The sequence below is a fragment of the Cheilinus undulatus genome, linkage group 17, assembly GCF_018320785.1.
Source record: "Cheilinus undulatus linkage group 17, ASM1832078v1, whole genome shotgun sequence".
NCBI classification, from domain to species: Eukaryota; Metazoa; Chordata; class Actinopteri; order Labriformes; family Labridae; genus Cheilinus; species Cheilinus undulatus.
Window position 1 is genome coordinate 8264664 of NC_054881.1, and position 21846 is coordinate 8286509.

The 21846-nt window shown below is 38.5% G+C and overlaps 1 protein-coding gene across 13 annotated transcripts in view; it reads left to right on the forward strand.

Moving 5' to 3' along the window:
* The window catches only part of mast4 (microtubule associated serine/threonine kinase family member 4), a 198229-nt gene that overhangs the window by 140139 nt on the left and 36244 nt on the right, over positions 1 to 21846 (forward strand). For 7 of the 13 annotated variants that reach the window (XM_041811256.1, XM_041811264.1, XM_041811257.1 and 4 more), the window contains 4 exons: positions 13413 to 13501; positions 19050 to 19119; positions 19351 to 19371; positions 19828 to 19906. In XM_041811256.1, the coding sequence (XP_041667190.1) occupies positions 13413 to 13501; positions 19050 to 19119; positions 19351 to 19371; positions 19828 to 19906 (259 nt within the window). Of the gene's footprint in view, positions 1 to 13412; positions 13502 to 15596; positions 15711 to 19049; positions 19120 to 19350; positions 19372 to 19827; positions 19907 to 21846 lie in introns of those variants that run through there. The other 6 variants (XM_041811259.1, XM_041811260.1, XM_041811261.1 and 3 more) reach the window with 3 other exon arrangements.

Genomic DNA, 21846 nt, shown 5'->3' on the forward strand with positions numbered 1-21846 from the left:
AAACCATTGGTTCGAGAAAAAGCTGGACAATGCCTGAATGGCGTCAGTCATTTGGCTATTCAAAGGGGGCTTTTGAGTCCAATCCACAGCAGATGTCACACTGAAAGCGCTGTCTCAGAGTAACTTTAGAAAGGCAGGTCTTAAGCATCTTGAGAAACAGCATTGTTCCAGCTTTCAGTCCATGCTCCTAATTATGCATAGCTCAATCAGGGATTTTTGCAGTTAGCTGGTTTAGTGGTTAGAGTCGGATCTATACATCGTCAGCATCAGAATAACATGTCGGTTTAACTATCGATCGACATTTTTTATCAGTTCAGGCACAATTTCAGTCAAAATGCTCATTCTAGACTGTAATGCAGCCACCTGCCACTAGTGGCCACTGTAGCTGTTCTTAATGACCACTGCCACGCTGCCATGGTGCTCTTTTGTCCGAGTAAACAACCTTTTACTAATAGTGTTGATAGCATCTTCTAGAAACAGCACGGTTTGGCACTAATTAGATCTAGAAAATGGAAATAAAGTTGTCTAGAGGCTGTGTTAGTTAAACCTGCATAAAATCAAAGCATTAAAGACAAAATATGTTAAATTTCTGCACTGAAATTTCTAAATCAAACAGTGACCATTCATGTTAGTAGCACCTATATCAGTGCATTTCTCCCTCATTATGAAATTTACGGATGAAAACAGAAGAGTTTTCTGTTTAGTAAATATGCCTTATGATCTGCCATTTTTTACAGAATAGAGTCCAAAATTCAAAACAGGAAGTAAATTGTGGAACTAGGTGGAGATGGGCAGCGCTTGTTTGAGTCGTCATACTGTTATTTTGGTTGAGAGCCCCCTGGTGGCTGAATTTTAACATACTGTGATTTTATGTTATGAAAAGAGCACAAATGTAGATGTAACCTGCAAAAAGAGATCAAACATTGACGCTGCTAGCACTGCTAACATTAGCCACATTCTATTAACAAACTTTGCATCTGGTTTAAAGAATTTATGTTTTGTTTTTTTTTTTAATGTGGATATGTATTTTATTGTCTCATTCTGTAAACTGCAGTGCCATTTTATGCTGTTAAATGCCATTCATTTTATGAACTGTTTACTCAAAGGCTCAACTCAGGACAAGAGGAAATAAGCACTCACTATGAATTTGTGCAACATATCAGCCTCATAATCTCTGATGTAACTATGTTAAACTGCATCATCCCTATCAAAAAACATAAATTCAGTACATGTTTTCTCTTTGTATTTCTGGATATTTGATTGAAGCTTTTAGACATTTCCTTCAGGTATTGACTTATCTCCAAATAATTTCAGTTTGTAATACTCACTTTTAAATTTTAAGCTTCTGGCAAACCAACAAACAGTTGATTTGTCTCATCCATGCTGCTGTAGCACTATATTAACACTGTACCTCCTCAGATGTAGAAAACAACAGTGTCTCGGTTGGATAGTGGGAATAAAAGAGCTGCTTTGCTTTTCACCCAAGCAGCAACTTTTTAAATGCTATTAATAGAGCCGTGTGTCATAAGTCTGACTTTGAATTTGTCAGCCAGCAACAGCAATTTATGTGGCATGTGGCTTTGTCAGCTCAACTGACAGCTCTGACAAGGGAGTAAAAAAGAATCATCATGGCTTTTTTGTTGACAAGGGTCAGGACATAGACATTTTTAGATTCACAGAGTAGTAAATCAAAGGTTTTTTCATCTATTTTTGCCTCTCTGTGTGCCCAAAATAAGTAAAAACCCTTGAAATCAAGAAATTGTTTTTGACAGATTGAGACCGCTTTGTAATTATAAAGAGTTCTAGCAATCTAGGTCAGTCTTAAATATGAAATAAAAACGTGATTTGAGGCTAAAGGATATGCAAAGTATCAGTAACTTTGATAAACACCTCTGCAGAATATTTTTAGTCGTTGAAAACAGATTTGGAGCTGCACTGGTGGAGATTTCATGTGTAGTGCAACAAAAGGATTGATGAGGTTGAGGGTTTTGCATATAAGCGAGACGAGTAAATCTCATATGGATCCGTTCCAGCGATCTCACACATCTGCAGTACAGCATACAACACTGGCCTACTTTCTCCCTATCATCTTCGCCCAGGGCTTCTTTATCCCTGCTTTAAAGCTTCACCATACAGAAACACGGTTTCTCTCCTCTCACTGAGCCGTTCTGGCCAATCAGCTTAGCATCAGGCGTGATGAAGATGGCCCATGTGACGCCGTAACCTGTGGAAAGTGATTCAGAGGCGGTAATGTGTCTTTGAGTGGCACTCGACTCTCTGATGGGGTTATAATGGGACAAACACAGCGAGAGGGTGAAGCAACAGGAGGCTTGATTGGGCAGCAGTGTTGGCCTAATCCACAGTGAGAGGGTATAAATAGATCTTGTTAAATCTGATCCTCTTTGACCGAGCACCTGTGGACCAGATTTTATCATCGTCACGATAAACGATTCATGGCATGTGTACACATACTTGATCCAAGACCTATGAAGCCCTTCAGTAAACAAGGAGGAGTAGGATTTCAGTCAAAAAAGGGTTTCCCTCACGATTAAGGAGATGAATTAGGATTTTTCTGTAACCAAAGAAGCTTTAACAGGACTGTAAGCAGATTGGGAAACTTCTTCTGCCAGTCATTGAACCTCATGTGACGATGTTTTCATGTTTTTAACAGAAACTCGGTTTCCCAGTGAGCACTAACTCAGGTTTCAGAATTGGTATTTGGCTGAAAACTGGGTGAAATCAAGTCTTATTCACATGCAAACGTAATAACAGCCCACAAATGTCATAATCCACAAATGTGATACATATCTGCAGCTTCAAATGTAATAATCCCACCCAGAAATAAACATAAGATGGAACTTTCCTTGTTTGTTCTATTCCCACTTATTTGGAAAATTTCCAGATGAAAGAAAAGGACATCCACCTTACTCCTCTCCTCCATTATACTTGTATTCTGGGGGTTTCTTAACCTGACATGCCAGATAGGATACAATTCACACAAGGGAGAAACCTTCCATACAAAGCATTTGGGAAGGGCAGAATTAAAAAAAAAAAAAATCTCTGAAGGTGATTGGACAAATGTTAGGTTGCAGACATGTGCAGCCCTGATTTTAACCAGAGCTCAACAGACAAATGCTGCTGTAGTTCATAACTAATGGAGGTTGTTGGTGGACGTAAATCATGCCGAAACCAGCGGCAGAAGTGTAAAAACGTCGTCCCTGTCAGGAGAAACTTTTTGTGTGGCTCTTTGATCTTGTTTTACAAAGAAATGTGTCCAAGTTCTGATAAAACTGCCGCTATACTCAAGCTACGTCCAAGCTAATCACTACACCAGCGAGGGCTGACTAGTCCAGTCAATTCCAGACCTGGCACAGTCATTTCTGACTGGAGCTTTGCTGGATGGATTTGCCTGATGACGTGGGATCTTGCCAGTTCATCTGCTTTGCAAGGTTAGGTGTGACTTCTGGGGCCAAGTGCACCAGCTGATCGTACGCCTGGGCGTAACCTTACACCCAACTTAGAGTCAGAAGTTACGGCCAATATAAAGTTCTACCCTGTGCACCAGCTGGACTTAAGCTCTGTTTGGGTTATGACCATGAGTAAGTTTCCCATCAGGCCCTTGGGCATGTTGTTTATTTTTGTTTAGATGTTGCCTGGTGTACAGTGAACCCTGCTGGGGTTCTTTGGTCATTTTTCTGGTTGATTGTTGTTGTTTTTGATGTGTGACGTGTTTGCACCATGAGTGAAGTTATCCACTGTGTTAAGGCTTTTAAAGTGTTACATTTAACTCTATATGACTTTGATCAAAACTGTCACTTTTGCTGTGCATTTTATTATAGAGTTATGACTTTACCTGAAAAACCTGTTTGGAGATCTATTCTTTTGATATTCTTGACAATAAGGAAAAGTCATATTTTATTGAACAACTGCATTCTTTCACTACAATTTGTCATCAGTTTTTACCTTGCATCATGGTTCATGTTTTAACTACTGTTCACCCCCTTTCATATAACAAGAATCAGCATGAAGAAGACATCATAAAGTCAAAGCCAAACTTCAAGAATATCTAGAGTACTTTTTTGGATTAGATTAGGCATATTTATCACCCCTAGTTTTCATCTTCCTCTGTCGGTGCAAACACAAGTCCTTTGACTGACCTTGTTGACTGGACGCTGTTGCCCTGAAAGATCCAGTACATTAATTCCAGAGACCCTAAAAAATTGTTTAAAGAGGCTAAAGTTTTATTAGAGACATATTCATCATATTTATTTCACTTCATATTAAACACTTCTGCCTGAAGGTCATTGTTATTCTAAACATCCATACCAGCAAAATCATCAGCTTTTCATTTTCCCATAATTCCCATCCTCCTAGTTTATAAGCATAAGCTCACTGACCCAGCATTTTGACTAAATGGTTAATATTTTGTCTCAGCACATTTGTTTGTCATCTCCATCATCACATTAGCATGTGGCTAATTACTCAGCAAATAAGCAGGAGAAAGGTGTCGTCTTCTCTGCGCTGATATTTCTGCTGTAATTGTTAAACCAATGAATCAGATTAGAGGAGAAATTGCCCAAAAGCTATTAACACCCACACAGGCCCCGAGAGTGTCACTGTTAAGCACTGATTCTTCCCAGCATAACAGGAACTACTGAGAGACGATCAGAGGGCAGTATGGTTTTTCAGGCTCTGTGTTTTAAAGATATTGATCATGCGTTTACATTCAAATTCTTGTTAAACTATTGCCAGTATTTCCAAATGCTTTTTAGCCAATACCAATATATGCACACCTTTTTTATTTAAAGAAAGACAGGTGACTCCACAGCAGAGAGAGGCTGGGGAAGTAGACAGTCCAGTAGTTGTTTGGGCTCAGCCTGGGCTTAAAGAAAACCACCTATACCTGACCATACAGTTGTACATTTTACTGATATTTAAGGCCAATTTATCGTACTGTTATGTACAGTCAATAAATTGGTTTTAAATATCAGCAGAAATTTTCACATCTTCCAATATGATATTTAACTTTTCAAGCAAATTTCTGCCGTAACAATATCTTAGTGATAATGTTATGCTTCCCTAATGAAAATCTGGCTCTTGGGTCTATAAGGAAGGCTCTCATGAACCAGCCTGTCATACATGAATGCAACTTCTAACAGCAAATACAGCATATTTTTGGCCAGAAATTTGGAACAGAAACTTGCTGGGTTATCTTCTTAAACTTGAGTCTTTTTGAAAAAAGAATCGGTGTTGAGGGCAAACCTAGCTGCTTCTGATGCTTTAAGGGGTAACTAAACCCTGAGTTGAGGCTTGAGTACATCCACCTTGGACTTTCAAAAATCTAGAACACCTATAGAATACCTTAGTTAGCACACTAAAAACACAGCTTAAATATCAACTGGGGAACTTGATTCTAAAAGAATGTCACTTGGTACCAGATCAGCCAATAAAAACAATCAGCTGCAGTAGCTATGTTTCAGCCTGTAGAGGGCAGTCACTATGCACACTGATAACAAAAAACATAGAATTCAGATACTTTATACTCATCCCTCTGAGAATGGCGTCATCATACACAACAAGAAGTGACAAAGATTATAAAAAGTTAAATAACTTTTGAATCATAAATTTTAGCCTCTTCCTTGAATTCTTTACAAAAGCTTTTCTAGTAAGCCTGGATCTTGGGTGACTTTCCAAAGTCTTCAAAGATTATATCCAGCTCAGTAAATCCAACACTGAATGTATTTTTATCCATTTTTAATCCATTAATGATTGTTTCTGCTGCTAGCAGCTAATGCTAAACACTATTTTGTATTTTTGAAGGGCTGTCAACCAATGGCAAGCTGTTCTGTTGTCGCTTTGTCAAACTGCACGGCAGTAACTGCAGATCATGATGGAGACGGTCGAGAGAGAGGGCCTGTGATGTGGCCCTCTGTGTCACTGCAGACAGGAACTGCTATGAATAATGGAACAAATAGAGCTAAGACAAAAAGGTGCAGGGCCTTTTTGTAATTTTGTGAAAATTGTGAAGACTTTTTGTCACAGAATCATTATTTTTTTCACTTTTTCATCCCCAAGTGATGGAAGAACATGTTTGTGTAAAATAAAGTCTTGTCATTTTTGTTTACCTTGTGTCACACAATAATACTTGGAATTTGAATTTCTGTTTCGTTTTACTTTATGGTTGACTGTGCACTACAGGGTTGATGTTTTACTAGGTTTTAAAGACAAGAAGTCCAGCTGAGACACAATAGTTAAAAATAGCTTGAAGGGTTAATTGTTGAGAGTTGGACCAGATTCTCTCAACAACAATGATAAGGTATAACATTGCTTTCTTTTGGAAAAATGTTGCCTGAGGTTGTCATTTCTCTTCAATATTCAAATCTATTTTGACATCCTCAGTGCGGGCAAAGCCTTGGCCCCCTATGAGATCTTTGGTGCCCTCCTTTTGGGGCCTGGACCCTGATTTCAGAGCATCATCCACTTGATACACTAGCTACCTAGTTTGACCTCATTTATTCTGTAAATGATCTGACTGTGGAATGTGAACAAACAATATCAAACCAAGCAAACAGCCGACAAATTTTCAACACTTGAACAATGTTCATATCCAACAAAGCCTCAGGTAAACCGTGTCTGCACCGTCTTCTTCTGGAGCATCTCATAAAGTGTCAAGCTCTTTTTGCACGTCATTATCAGCTCTTGTGAGAATTCGCCTGCCTCGTCACTATTGCTGCTGTGACATTGAAGCTCTGAGGGCTCTGGCTCCTGAACAAAGTGCTCCTCAGCACTGTTGACAAAGAGATGAAGGACGTCTGCTCACGCTTTTCTGCAGTACTGCAGAAGCTCGTGTGCATGTGATCGTGGTGTGCGATCAAAGCTGCAACACGGCGACTGACTGACATCCTAACAGTCTCTTCTCTTTTTCTCTCCTCTCTCTCCCTCTCCTTCATGAATGTTTCTTATCTGTGGCTGTGCAGTAACAGACTCAGTCCTAAAGCCATACAGTATTTTTTTAATTAACATAAGCTCTTTTCTTAGTATCAAACTTCCTTATATTTTGGTTTGTATGGTTTTTCTTTAGTGTGTAAATGTTGTGCTCTATTCTTCCAGAGTCCTCTGGAAATGAAGCAGTGTGCTTTTGTATGTAAAAAGCAGAGATTTTTCCTTCATCTTGCATGTATAAAGATGTACTATTCAAACTGAAAAACATCACGACTGCACAAGGTAGGATATTTAAAAAAGTCTTTAAAAACAACAAATAAATTCTCTGACTATTCCTAGATTAAACCAACTATGAACTAGCTACAGCAACATGAATCACAGTTGTGGCTGACTAAGTATCCTGATATTTTCAAAGGAGAGAATATATCTTCCACGAGTCTACATGGAAAGCATCAATCAGGAACAGCCAACCTTCCTGCTTTTCTTGTACCTACAAGGAAGGCCTGAGGCAGGAAGAGAAGCAGCAAAAAACTTGGAGCAGAGTAGACATCAGCTGGAACACAATGGCTTTGAATAAGTCAGGAGCATAATAAAGGAGGAGCTGGGGTGGAGTAGGATTGCAACAAGCGTCTTGCAGAAGGAGCAGCAAAGCCTAGCCAGGCTAGAGAGGTTTAAATGTATCGGCATGAGTGCTGTTAGTTGGCTGCCAGCTAATGAGGGCTTGCATGAGATCAGCTGATGTCCATATGGCATTGCTTGACTCTGTGGCCTGCCTGAGCTAATACTAATATGTTTGTTTATTGTGTTCAGTTCTGACTTTGACAACTGTTCCGTGTCACCTTCCCTTGGGGGCCCTAGACCCCAGGTTGAATACCAACAACTTGACTAGCTAGGAAGGAACTTTAACAGTGCTTGTCTCAGCTCGGGGTATAGATAGTAAGGGATACTGATAAACTAGATAGAGTGTCAATTACAGCATAAAATGCAACATATTGCTGGTATCAGGCCAACACTTTGTATCTTCTTTTTGCAGGATTTCTTTTTTTTTTTCATAAATCAAACCTATTGGCACCCTTTAGATCTGTCAGTGTTTTTGTAACAAATTTTAAACCAATGAAAAGTTTCAAAAAGATGCTGACTATGACCATTTATTGTGTTTTTTCATTCCCTGACAAGTGGTGATTTTGGCCCAACATCAGTGACATGAAGAATATTTCCTTTAAATTGCACAACCTTTCCAGTTATGGAAACAAAATAATCAATTTGAGAATATGCAGATGGTCAGTTTTCTAATTTAATGCTCTCTAATAATCTTCATGGCCAGATTTTTCTCCACACTAAATACATTTGGAATAGGCATTGTTTAGGAAACAATGTGTTAATTCCCACCATTCAGAAAAAATGATGCTTCTCTGTAGATAAATTCTCTCAGCTCCAGTTATTTAAAGATGCGCAACACAAAGTTATGTCATCTGCATATATAGCTATTTTGGGCCCCAACTAGGGTTTCAAACCTATGCACAATATTTTGTAAGGAGAAGTGAAAATGCACACGTCAGCAAAATAAAGTATGCAAAATTGAAAGGTGAAGGAAGAGGAGGGCACAAGTCAGTTTTGCAATGCAAGTTTGGCCTCCCAGGTGTAATCATGGACTAAGTTAACCTGACATTTCAGATAAACTGTTTCATGTATCCATTGCACGAGATATTTATCACATGTATCTGGGAAACCTATACAAAGCTCTTGGGAAGGGCAGGACTTTTCAAAAATTCTCAGAAGGTGATTGGACAAATGTTCTGTCTATTGTATTTGTTACAGGCCAATCAGAGCAAAAAGACAAAATGAGGTTGTAGGCATTCACAGTTTTGTAGTTTACAGATAGTGGAGCATGTTGGTGGATAAAACTCATGCCGAGGCCAGTAGGGGGAGAAATGCAAAAACAGCTCTGCCAAGAGAAGCTTTCAGTGTGGTTCTTTGCTCCTCTTAGTGAAGAAATGTGGTCCATTTCAGACAAAAATGCCACTATAATATAGCTACATCCAAGCTAATCACTACATTGGCGGCAGCCTGTGCTGTCGGCTTCCATTACAAAAGGTCAGGTCTGATCTCAGACCTGGCTCAGTTGTTTCAGACTGGAGCTTTGCAAGATGGATCTGCCTGATGACAGACGAGGAATCTAGACAATCCATGTGCTTTGCAAGGTTACGCCGAAGTTCATCTGGCAAACTTTTTTGTGATGATGACATGATAGTCAATTCAAGTTTATAAGAGAGAAAGAGGGTGAGAAAGTGAAGTATATCCTTCCAGTTAATTTACAGATTGATTTGTGAAGTCTGTGTTAAAAACTGAAGCGTCTTTTGCCTTTGTCACAAACATTTTTGCAGCTGTGTTTTAATTACTTTCTGTCCTGCACCCTTTGATCGAGGGTTTTCTTACGTCATCATAAACTAGACCTGATGTGATCACAGAATATCAAATGAAACATGCCAATAAGCAATGTTATTTGAACATCTTAAGATAATGCTTATAAATTTATTTTAAAAAATAATGTAGAAACACAAAATCAAAGCAGAAGGTTGTAAAGTTATTAAAGAAATACCTCAGCACATTACAAATGTTATGAATATTCAGTATTTAAACAAAAGTGGGATCCAGTTATGTCATTGTGAAATAAACCCTTGATTCTAAACTTTGTTCTCCTGTTTTTGTAAAGCAGGCCGTGTAAAGGTGAAAAATATTTAGTCTCAGTTATGATACAGTTGTCAAAGGCTGCTGTTAAATCCTGGAGCACAGCCTGAACTTTCACACACTGAAGAGAAAATTGCCTCTGGGTATTTTTTTTTTTTTTATTACGAACAGGATTGAAACTTTTATTGAACACCATCTTGAAAAATCCAGAGTAAAATGCTTCATTCCTCTGAGGAGGTTATGTAACAGGATGTCATTGAGTCTCTGACCTTGAAGTGAATTTGCGCTCCACGGGCATTATGTGCCTCCACTGACAGCTTCTAATTTAGAAATAAAACCCAGGACTAATCGAAACATTGAACACTGAAGCCGCTTTCATGTTGAAGTAGGTCATTTTTTTCTGTCAAGGTGAAAAGTTGGGCCAAATGTATGAGTCAGGATGTTGTCCATCACAGAGGACTGCTGTGAGTCACAGTCCTGTAGCAACATGGGCAAATTAACCAGCATGTTTATTCAGCACTGTTTACACACACAGCTTCTCTAAAAATGCCCTTAAGGTATTGTCTTTAGATTTATTTCACAGTTTATGGAGTATTTATCTGAAACATTTGTTGTGGAGAAGTAATGATTTATTTGTAAAGAGGGCTTTCTTGGCTTTAAAGAAATGCTTTTAACAAGAGAGATGCACCAATTGGGAAATTGGGACCACTTCAAATTCCCATTTATTTTTTTGTTTGACGTCTTTTTGCTTGTTTTTTAGGCCTCTGTGCTGGTGATAGCCAGCACTGGAGGCATTATGCTTTCAGATTGTGCAGATTGTCTTTTGAGTATGAAATCTTAAGAGCCTTTTGAAGCATTTTCCTCAAACTTTGCATAAATTTACACTCTAAATAAAGGATGAACTGCCTACTGGAGGTCATAGGTCAAAGGCGCAACACATAGGGCATGATGTCCATCCCTGGCTTTTGAGCATTTTATCTCAAAAGTGGTTTGGTGATTTTCTTCAAACTTTGCACACATTTACACTCTGACTGAAGGATGACTTGCAATTTTGGTGATACAAGTTAGAACCTTGTGAGGACAATACTTCAAGAAAATATTTAAGGATTTTTTTTGTCAAATTTTACCCAAACATTTAGAGCAAACTGAGAAGAGGTCAGAGGTCAATGCAATCTCAAATACTGTGGAGATGCATTAACTTTATATGATATTGTAGCTTCTTAGAAGCTCTAGACCAGTGGTCAGGCATCAGGACCCATTGCTTCCCCCTTGTCAGAACTTGCAACCCAATTTTTTTTAACTTCTCTGATTTATTTAAGATAAAGATTTAAGTTTGGTCCCTAAATGGTACAAAAAACACAACTAAACAAATACAGGACGAAATTAACATATTAAAAAGTGTATAGTTTCAAAGAACCTTCATGCATATATTTCATAATTTCTTTTTCTCCAGACAGCATGGAACTGTCTGTAAATCCCAGGGAGAGCTCCAGGACCAAGTTTTGGTCCCAAACCCACCATTAGAGAACCACTGCTCTAGACTTTTGCATGTGAGGAAATACAGTGTTTTCTGTCTTTCCCACCCTCACTGAGACAACAAAGGGGGCGTTACTCACTGGAGCTAAATAAAGTAATGTGTGTAGTGCACCTTTTGTACACGGAAAGTTTAGCAAGCTTGAAATGTCAGTATAACATACCTGCAAATCATTTTATCAAGCATTTGAAGGCATTTTCCAAAGCAACTGCTCAATTTCAATGGAAGCATTAAAAAGTAGGGATGTAACTGCATCAAAATCAAAATCACACAGTACCCAAGGTATCTTATGGTACAAACTTTGCACACATGTCCCCTCTGACTGGAGGAATTCATTAGATTTGGAGGCCCAAGGTAAATCTTGTGAACACAGTATTTCAAGAATACTTTTTGGGATTTTTGTCAAGTTTTACCCTTACCTTTAGAGTAAACTGAGTAGATTTTGTAGGTCAAATGTCACTGAAATTTAACTTATGATGAAGTTGCAGGGACTTTATATCATATAGCTTCTTAGGAGCTCTAGACCAGTGGTTCTCAACTGGTCTGGCTACAGGAACCACATCTTCCTCCTTATCAGAATTTTTTGATTTTCAACTGCCCCAGTTTATTTATAAAAAACGTTTCAGTTTGGACCTTAAATTAAACAAAACACAATTGTGCAAAGAGAGCTCCTTTTTGTACTCTCTTTCCCCCAGGCAGCATGAAATTGTTGGTAAATCCTAAGTGGAAATCTTGAGAATATTCCTGACCAACTGGAGAGACCTCTAGGACCAACTTTTAGGTCCTGAACCACTGCTCTAGACCTTTGTGGTTGATTTAACCAAGTCTGTTCTGTCTTCCACCCTCACCTAAATACCAAAAAGAGTAGGTCACTCACTGGTTGCTAAACAGACAAATGTCCACAAAATTCCAACAGCAGCCTGTGTAGTGCACATTTTGTGCATGGAAAGTTAAGCAAGCTTGAAATGTCAATATATCATGCCTGCAAACCTTTTTATGAAGCACTGAAAGGCATTTTCCATCACAACAGCTCAGATGTAAAAGATGCACTGAATGGGCTAAACCAACCCCAGCGAATGTCAGTATCACGGTTTGAATGGGTCCCTGTTTACTGGTGACTGAACACTATGAGATGTTGAAACAGATGTTCCTAGGACAAAGTGTAAAACTGCCCCACTGCCCACATTTCCCTTCACATTTTACCATCAGAAGTGATCAGTTTGTCTGACAGGTGGCCTCTTCTGCCAAATAAAAGCATCTTTTCTAACCAGCAGTTAAATGTACCAGCTTGGCAGCATTAAATTGATGCAACACAACACACATCACCTACTAACATCAGTGCATGCTGCATTATTTGCTGATGAACTTATGTCTGTTAAAATGGCCAATATTAAAACCAATGTGAAAAATATGGATACATCCCTAATTGCAGCTGTACTCTCAGTGAAAGCAAGGTCTTTAGTGACATAATAACCTGGTTTCATCATTACACGGGACATCCAGTATTGACAGTGGAGCCACTACAGTGACACCTTACATAAACATTAATTTGTTTGAATGCATTTGCACCATGTTGATATATTTATGTTAATATCTTTGCAAAAGAATGATCTATGAATGCCAGAAGTAGTAGTTTTGCTTATTCGATGTCATTTCAAAAGCTCAAAATTCCTCACATTTGCCAAAATGTTATGCAAGTTAATTAGGACTCTATCAAAGGGTTTATGAATGGATCGAAAATGCCTCAAAAGACAAACATTACAAAAATGTAACTGTTTTACTGAATATTACCATATTAATATATTGCAAAATGTATGTATAGTATGTATTTTTAGGTCAGTGAAAAATATTGTAATAGTTTAATTTGCTGATGAAATGGGAAATGTGACTTATTGTTTCTGACTTATTTAGATAAAATACCTCTCATGACTCAGGCTATTTTTGATGCAACATTGATATATGATGCAATGTGTTGATGCAACAGAACATAGCTTCAGTTTCTGCTGCAGAAAGAATCAATACCTCAGCTATTAGAGTATTTTTATGATCAATTGGAACAGGATTATGCAAACAACACTGTTCTACAGCTGCCTGCAGGAGGTTCTCACTGGGTTAAGCCAATATTTTGCAGCCAGTTATTTTGATTAAAAAATACAACCCAATATATGCAGTATGACTCTCAAAGTTTAGATTTGTAATGCTCTCTGTGATATTTGTTGTTTTATATTCTGCCTCTTTGGTTTCACAGCTGCAGGACGAGCAACAGAAAAAGCCTGATAGGAAGCGGTCAGTCTTCAGGTTTGCCACGGCCTCACTCTCCTTTGTCATCTCTCACAGGTAAGAATTTGTACAACTCACTCCCATGGCTTTTCTCGTTTCCTATGCAGTCCCATGTGTCAGGCTGGCTATGAACTAGAAGACTTATGAATCCAAACCGTTTTATAAATGTGGGAGACCACAGGCATAGTTTCTATTTATTTATCTAATATTTATTTTACCGGGAAAACCTTGTTGAGATTAAAAATGTCTCTTAAAGAGTTTCCTGGCTGAGACAAGCTGCAACAGCAAGCAGAGTTTCAGTTGAACAAGTAAAAGCTATACAGAGAAAACATAATGATACAAAATCAAATTGTATCAAGACACGAGAAAAAAGTTTCAGAAACCACTGCACAAGAGTATTGAGCCTGACAGCGAGATCACAAATCTTTCATATGTGTCATCAATTTAAAAGCTGTTATCACACATACACTAGGCATGCACAATATTGGAAGATATCCAATTGAAAACAGAATTTTAGACATTTTGAAAATTTCTCAAAAATAAAATACTAAAACTTCACACTGACATAAGTTTTCAGACCCTCCGCAAAAATGCTCTAAATTTAGCTCATGTTACTCCAATTTATCTTGATCTCTGCTTAGACGTTTTTACATCTTGATTGAGTCCACCTGTGGTAAATTAAATTGATGGACATGATATGGAAAGGCACACACGTCTCTATAGAAGGCCTCACAGCTGACAATGAATATCGGAGCAAATGCCAAGCCATGAAGTCAAAGGAAATGCCTGCAGAGCTCAGAGACAGGATTGTTGCAAGGCCCAGATCTGGAAAGGGCTACAAAAAAATTCTGCTGCACTGAAAGTTCCCAAGAGCACAGTGGCCTCCATAATCCTCCAATGGGAGAAGTATGGCACAACCAGGACTCGTCCAAGAGCTTTGTCTTCTGGCAACAACAATCAGAGTAGTCTTGGCAGAAGAGGGGACCAAGAACTAGAGCTCCAGAGATCCTGTGTGGAGAGGGGCAAAGTTCCAGAGAACAAGCATCACTACAGCCCTCCATTGATCCAGGCTTTATGGCAGAGTGGCTAGACAGAAGCCTCTCTTCAGTGCAAAACCCATGAAAGCCACTTAGAGTTTGCACAAAACTCCCAGAAGAGGCTTTAATATAATATAAATATTGTTTATAGATGAACTATAGGTCTGTTGTGCTGCCTAAAATCCCACCTAAGTATGCGTACATATGGCCAGTATTTACAGCTGATATATCAGTTGTAAATATCTGCAGACATGCTCATATTTTGCCAGTTTGATTTGTGAATTTTTAAACTAATATCTGCCAACACTGATTTCATGCTAATAATTGGCTGTTGTGGGAATTCTGCCTGAGGTAGCCCAACCTGGAATTGTAAATTTCAAACATGATCGATATTTATGATTGTTGATTGAGAAGGCTCAATTGGATGCAGTAAAATAATCAGAATTGCGACTACATCCTAAATGGTTATTTGGACTGATAAACTCTAAATTTGGGTCACATCCTCTTGATTTCTGGTGGGCAGTCGAGCCTAAAATTGGACTTAAAATCATCCAGTGTGTAGTCAGTCTTAAAAACGTGCCTATTTGTGCGCAGAGGAGGAGCCTTGCAGCAGGAATGCAGTCCATTGTGTTGTGGAAAATGAAGCAGATTTGGAAAACAACTCTGGATAATGCACAAGGGTGTCTACTCCTGCTTTGTTTCCTTATCCATAACTTTAAATGAAATCATGGAGTTTATCCTGAACCCTTTATGTGATGTTCCTATTACCAGATAGGTGGTATTTATAGTTATCTTATAGTGTAAGGTTTTCAGATCCTATAAACTGAGGCTGCAGAAGCTTGTTGGCACAGAGAGCGAAGAAATAAAAAGAAACCATTGAATTTTTCATCATTCTTCCTGTAGTGATAGGTATAAGGTCAGTTTCTGTGCTGCTAATGTGAAAATCTCTCCGCGCACTGGTGAGTTGGAGGGCACCGATTGTGCTGGTTGAGGAAGTGCTGGCCCGCAGAGAGGAAATGCACAGGAGCAGAGGGAGGGCAGGCCTCATTTACCGAAGGGCGTTTTATTTCCTGCTATTGGTCAGTGAGAGCAGAGCTCCAAACTCTCAGGATCTGGACTAAATTTCCACTCATAAGGAAGGAGCTCAGTCTTTAAAATGGACTCTAATGAACGTGTTCAGCTGTTGGATGACCTAACACTGTGGCTCTGTCGTAATATCAGTGCCAGAGGTAAGATAAACATCCTTACAGTTAAATTTGACCAGTGATATAACTGAGTTTATTGGCTTATACAGCTGATAAAGAATAAGTGGGCCTGTTTCTGGAGAGATTTGTCTTTTTTCTAACTAATTCTGCTTAGTATTTTCCTGTATAGTATGAAGTTGTTTCCATTTACAGTGTAAAAGTCTCTTTATGAGTGATGCTGAGCAGACATTGGCTGTTTAAATGCATGCAACATGAGAGTTTTCTTGTGCCTAACCATGCAAAAATGCACTGAGCCAAACTGGACCACTAGGTGGAGATGCACCATAATTTTTTTTAGAAATTTAAACCCTAATTTACTGTGAAAAACTCAGTTAAGCAGCATAATCTTGCACCATATTTCTTCTCATTGCTTCCATGTTTGATAGATAATCCATCTGTTCAGGTGCACCTTCATTCCCAAAGGAGGAGGTTATCATCTTTAATTGGCTTTGATTCAGATTGCACTGCAATTAAAAAGGTGACATCCATCACTAACAAGAGTCCCTGCCTCCTTCATTGTTCCCTAGTCTGGAAAAAGAGCCATGTTTATCTTCACAGGAGGTGGTGATGGTTAATTAACTGTTTGTTCCCCCCATAGTGAGGAGTGTAATTAAGGCAGACTAATGCTGGACCACACATTTGTTTTTACAGTAGGGTTGTGGAAACATAACGGCTCGTTGGGGCTGTGCAGACATCCCTAAAGTCTCATATGTTCAGTGGCACAAAGCTTCTTTAAGCAGCGAGGATTTGCAGTATTTTCATGTTTGTTACTGTGGGTTTAAAAGAAGACACACCAGAGCAAATATCAGAAATATTCCCCTCTTTAAGTGCTTGAAAAGGTGAACATCAATGTTTCACACAACATGTTTGAATCTTTTCTCAAACTGTTATTTCTCCTGTATTACTGCTGTTTGCATTAAAGGTCACTGGCCCCATGTTGTTTGGTCTCACAAGTGTAATTTCAAACTTAGCACATCCTCTTTATCTTATTCCCCTTCCTGTGGCTGTATTTCTGTTCCACATTGCAGCTGTTAAACTCCTTTATGGGTTTTAGTGTCTTGTTGCTGTAAGGGCAACTGTGGATCAGTAGTTGGCCTGTCAGAGATGGTTGGGGGTTTGATCACCACCCTGTGCAGTCACATGTCAGTGTGTCCTTGGGAAAGGCACTTAACCCCAAATCGCTCCCACTGATGTTTCTATGGCAAGTGATGGGCATGCCAAGCATGCAGTGAATTGGTTAATACTTGTGGCCACTCATAGCAGCCTTCTTCATCATTGTATGAATGTGGAGTGAATGGATAAGTGTGGTGTAAAAGCACTTTGAAAAGGTCTGTGAACTGTTAGCATTTACCTTATTTTGCCCTGAGCACCACTCTTTAAGGAATTAAGAGTCATTTTCAAACTTCAGGAAATGACATAAATGTTAGAACTGCTCGATCTATAAATAATCCTTATTTGAGACCTGCTGGTTTGACTTGCTTTAGACACTGCTTCTGTTTGTGTTGTCATTGCATTTTAATGCTTATTTTATTCATGTTTGACATTTTTTAGTATTTCAAGTAGATTTATATGGTTTTGGATCATTGTCAATATCCAATATGCCAATATTAACTAAATCATTTTAGCCGATACACACTGTAAAACAAAATAGTTGAAGGTATAGCTGAATGGTTTGCAAAAATAATCTAACTGCAATTTTTTCCCCAAAATTGCGATTGTAATTTAACATGTGATTTTATTAGACGTGTTTTTCAACAATTTCAAGCAATCAATCATTCTATATTATAACCTAACATTCAGTCAGGAACCCGTCATCAAACATTTAACCATTTTATTGCAAAATGGATTTGCATTTTAACTTGGCAGAGAAGAATCTGCTAAAAAGATGCTCCCTAGGTTCATCAGGCAGCATGCTCTGACCTTCCAGAGAGTGCATAGCTACAAACCCCGATATGGACAGATACATTTATGACAATATTTCAGAATCAATTAATCCGTGGTGGCATGAATCTGAATGAAGGTGCATCAAGCTTTATGCTATAAAGGAGGCGGCTGGGGTGGAGGAGGTGAAGCTTTACCAGCAGCAGTAGCAGCGTGGTGCATCTGCATTAATGCAAGCAGGGATTAGTAGGAGGTACATTATATTTAAATAGATCACTGTGTTGACACTTAAATGTTTGCATAATGCGCAAAAAATCTCTGCTGCTGTAAAAAATGAATATTTCAAACTGGTATTTTGACACATTTCAAATTTAAGAAATAATGCAACTTCTGCAATTTGTAAATTGCAGATTTTATGTTGCAGTTTAATCTCATTTGCGATTAATTGCCCAGCCCTAGTTGAAAGTTGTAAAAAATTAGAGTTAATAGCTATTTCCGCTTTATTTTTCTGAGTCGATTGATCAGATTTTTAGTTTTGGATAAACAGTACTAGTGTTTGACAATCATCCCTTACTCTACATTGTGTTTTAGAATGCCTATAGGCATTAGACACTTTTGCACCATGAGTGAAGTTACCCTCTCAGTTTGATAGTCAATAAAACTGCCTTACTTTGGGTGGCATGGTTGTGAAAGTTGAAATATGTGGAAAAAAACACAAGAGACAATTACAATGGTTGAAAAACTTTTGAATTTCTATAAGTCATACTCAAAAAAATAATTTCATTACTGAAAACCTTTGACGTAGACACTTATGACAAACATGTTGAGTATTTTCAACTTGCTTGATTTTACAGTGCAGATACTGTAACTCTGACCTAAAACTTCAGTCCTGAAAAGTTTGAACAAAGGAAAGGATGAACAAAGAAATTAACTTACACATGAACTTCACTCCAAATAATTTCAGTAAGTTTTTGTGCAATTGTGAAAGCACTTAATAATACTGAAGAGTGATCAAATTTATCGGCACGTTTGTTTGCTGAATGTGAAAGGAGTGAGATGTTCCCCAAGCAGACATGATATACTTTGTCCATCCATCTATTATCCCTAATAGCGCTAATTGTGCAAGAAGGGGTACATCCTGGTCTGGAATATATGGAGAGAACTCATGCATGCATGAGGATGGTCAATGGTCAATGGCACTAACCCCTCCGCCACGATTCAGCCCATATATTTTAATTCTCAGAATAATTGCGAAGGATGTATTCTTTCCAACATCTCTGCAGTGTTTGATTAAAAGCCATCATTGTGTTGTTGTAGTTTTTCTTGTTTTGTTTTTTCCTGTCAATTGAAATGAAAATCCACTCTGAATTGCTGTGCTTCCAGGTTTATTCCTCATTTAAATTTATTCTTTTTCTCTCTTTTCTTTGTCTTTTCTCTCTGCAGGAACGAGCCCTCAAGACAGTCCTAGAAATTTCTCTCCCAGTGCCTCTGCTCATTTTTCCTTTGCGCGAAGGTATGAACAATCACTGATATTTACTCGATTTCCTGCTGAACGAATCAGGCGGTAAATACCAGAGGGAGACCTACTGGATACAGAAGATTAAATTTAACATTCATATTTGTTCCTGGCTGCACAAGGCTTATTCTGTCTGTTTGTGCTTTCAAAACCAGCTACAGTAACATATTTATTTTCTCTCATTTCTCTACATATCATGTAATTATGTATTTTTATTATAATCCACAGTCATTGCCACAGAGCAGACAGGTAATTTCATTTTAGGCTTTTATTTGTCCCCCATGTCTTCTGAGTATGCTTTAAAGTTCATGACCTCCTTCATTAGTTTGTCTCATCATAACTCCAAAGTCTCATTTCATATCATCCTGGCATCTAATTTCACATCCACATTCAGTTCCTTTATAGTTTCATTACCTCTCTGTGTGATTTAAACTAACACAATCATTGGAACAATGCGACAGACGTTCACATTCATCTGTGAGCATACAATCACTTGGCTAGTAATAGTACATTTACATGTTCCTTTGAATGCAAACATGCAGATGAAGCATATTCGTCTGGTTTATGAAGACAATCGTCATATTTGTCTTTGCACTAAACACTGAAAAGCATCCTATGTAACTGAACGTGTTAATGCTCTGTTCATTCGTAGGTACTGTGTCAGATTTTCATGTTTCTTGGTTTGTCTTTTCTGTTGTGAAACAGGACTGATGGTCGCCGCTGGTCACTGGCCTCTCTCCCCTCCTCTGGATATGGAACCAACACACCAAGCTCCACCGTCTCTGTAAGCATCAATCACACATGGACTGACTGAACAAATCAACAACATCCATTTTAGTCCAACAGAACCAAAAATATTTACAAAATAGAGCAGAAAGCTGTTTGGAGGTATTTGAGGATGAAATCTCACTTCTTTTAACTTCCAGCCTTAATTTAGTCTTAGTCTTAATTTAGATACTTTTGTTGGTTTGTCTGTAAGGAGAAGTACCAAGAATGACTGACAGTTGTAGACGATGTGTAGCGTGTAATGAAAAGCCATAAACTTTATAACCAATGTTAATGAGTAGTACTGGCTGTTTGGTGTTAGCAGTGTATTCAGTGTGATAGAGTACATAGTAGCAGTGGGTATTTAGGAGTAAAAAATATAACTAAATCTAATATGTCTTTTTAAGAACCCAAATTCCAAAAAAGTTGGGATATTGTGAAAAATGTCAATAAAAGCACAGTGCAATGATTTGTAAATCAGATGTTGAAGCTGAGACATTTTACCATTTCATGAAAAACATCAGCTCATTTTCACTTTAATGGGAGCAACACAAAAAGTAGGAACAGGTTCATGTTTACCATTGTGCAGCATTACCTCTTCTTTTCAAAACAGTCTGTAAACATCAGGGAGGTTTGGTGATCAGTTGCTGGAAGGAATTTTGTCCCATTCTTGTCTGATGTGGGATTCCAGCTGCTCAACACACCTGGGTTTTTGTTTTATGATGGACCAAATGTTTTCTGTAAGTGAAAGGTATGGAGTGCAGGCAGGGCACTTCAGCATCCGGACTCTTCTTTTGTGAAGCCATGCTGTTGTGATGGATGTGGTATGTGGTTTAGCATTGTCTTGCTGAAATATGCAAGGCTTTTCCTGGAAGAGATGTTGTCTGGATGGAAGCAGATGTTGCTCTTAAACCTCTATCTACTTATCAGCATTGATGAGAGATGCAGGCTTCTGCACTGCGCACCGATAATGTGCTTGAAGATCCTTTTTAGTACACAGGTCAAGGCGTCTGAAGTTTCCAAAGGGAAGTTCAAATTTTGATACAGTTCTGACCACAGAACAGTTTTCCATTTTGCTTCAGTCCATTCTAAATAAGCTTTGGCCCAGAGGAGACTGTGGCATTTTTGGATTGTGTTCACATATGAGTTCCTCTTTGCATGATACATCTTTAACTTTCATTTCTGAATGGCATGGTGAACTGTATTGACAGACAATGATTTCTGTAAGTGTTTTTGAGCCCCTGCAGTGATCTCCAGTTCAGAATCACATCTGTTTTTAATGCAGTGCTGCCTGAGGGCTTGAAGATCATGACCATCCAATATTGACTTACAACCTTGTCCACTGCACACAGAGATTTCTCCAGATTCTCTGAATTTCATTATTCTTTTGAATGCAGTTTTTTGCAGTGTGGTGAACCTCTGCCACTTCTTTACTCTTGGTAGACTCTGCCTCTCTAAAATGCTACTTTTAAACCAAGCCGTGTTACTGACCTGTTACTAGTTAACGTAATTATGTACAAAATGCTCTTCCAGTTTTTTGTGCTACTTACTTTTCCAGCCTTTTGGTGCCCTGTCCCTACTTTTCTGAGATGTGTTGCTACCATCAGATTTATTTTAATTTACATCCACAGTGCCCTAACTTATTTTGGAATTGTGGTTGTAGAGCTCTGTCCTATTTTAGTTCCCACAGATTACAAAAAGCAGTTTCTACTTGATATTTCTCTGAAATGTTCAGATAAAGTCCCGGATTTCAGAAATTGACAGCAGAGACGTCTCACAGCCTGAATCAGCTCAGCGTTTTAAATATTCTGACAGCTCTGTTCATCAGCTGATTGCCTCCGAGCTAACTTCCAGCTATCTGTGTGAAACTGACAGGAGGCGATAACTTAATGTTGAAACAGATGTGCGGCTCTGTCAGATTTTTTGGAAACATCAAGAAGGAACAGTGTGCTTCTTTTT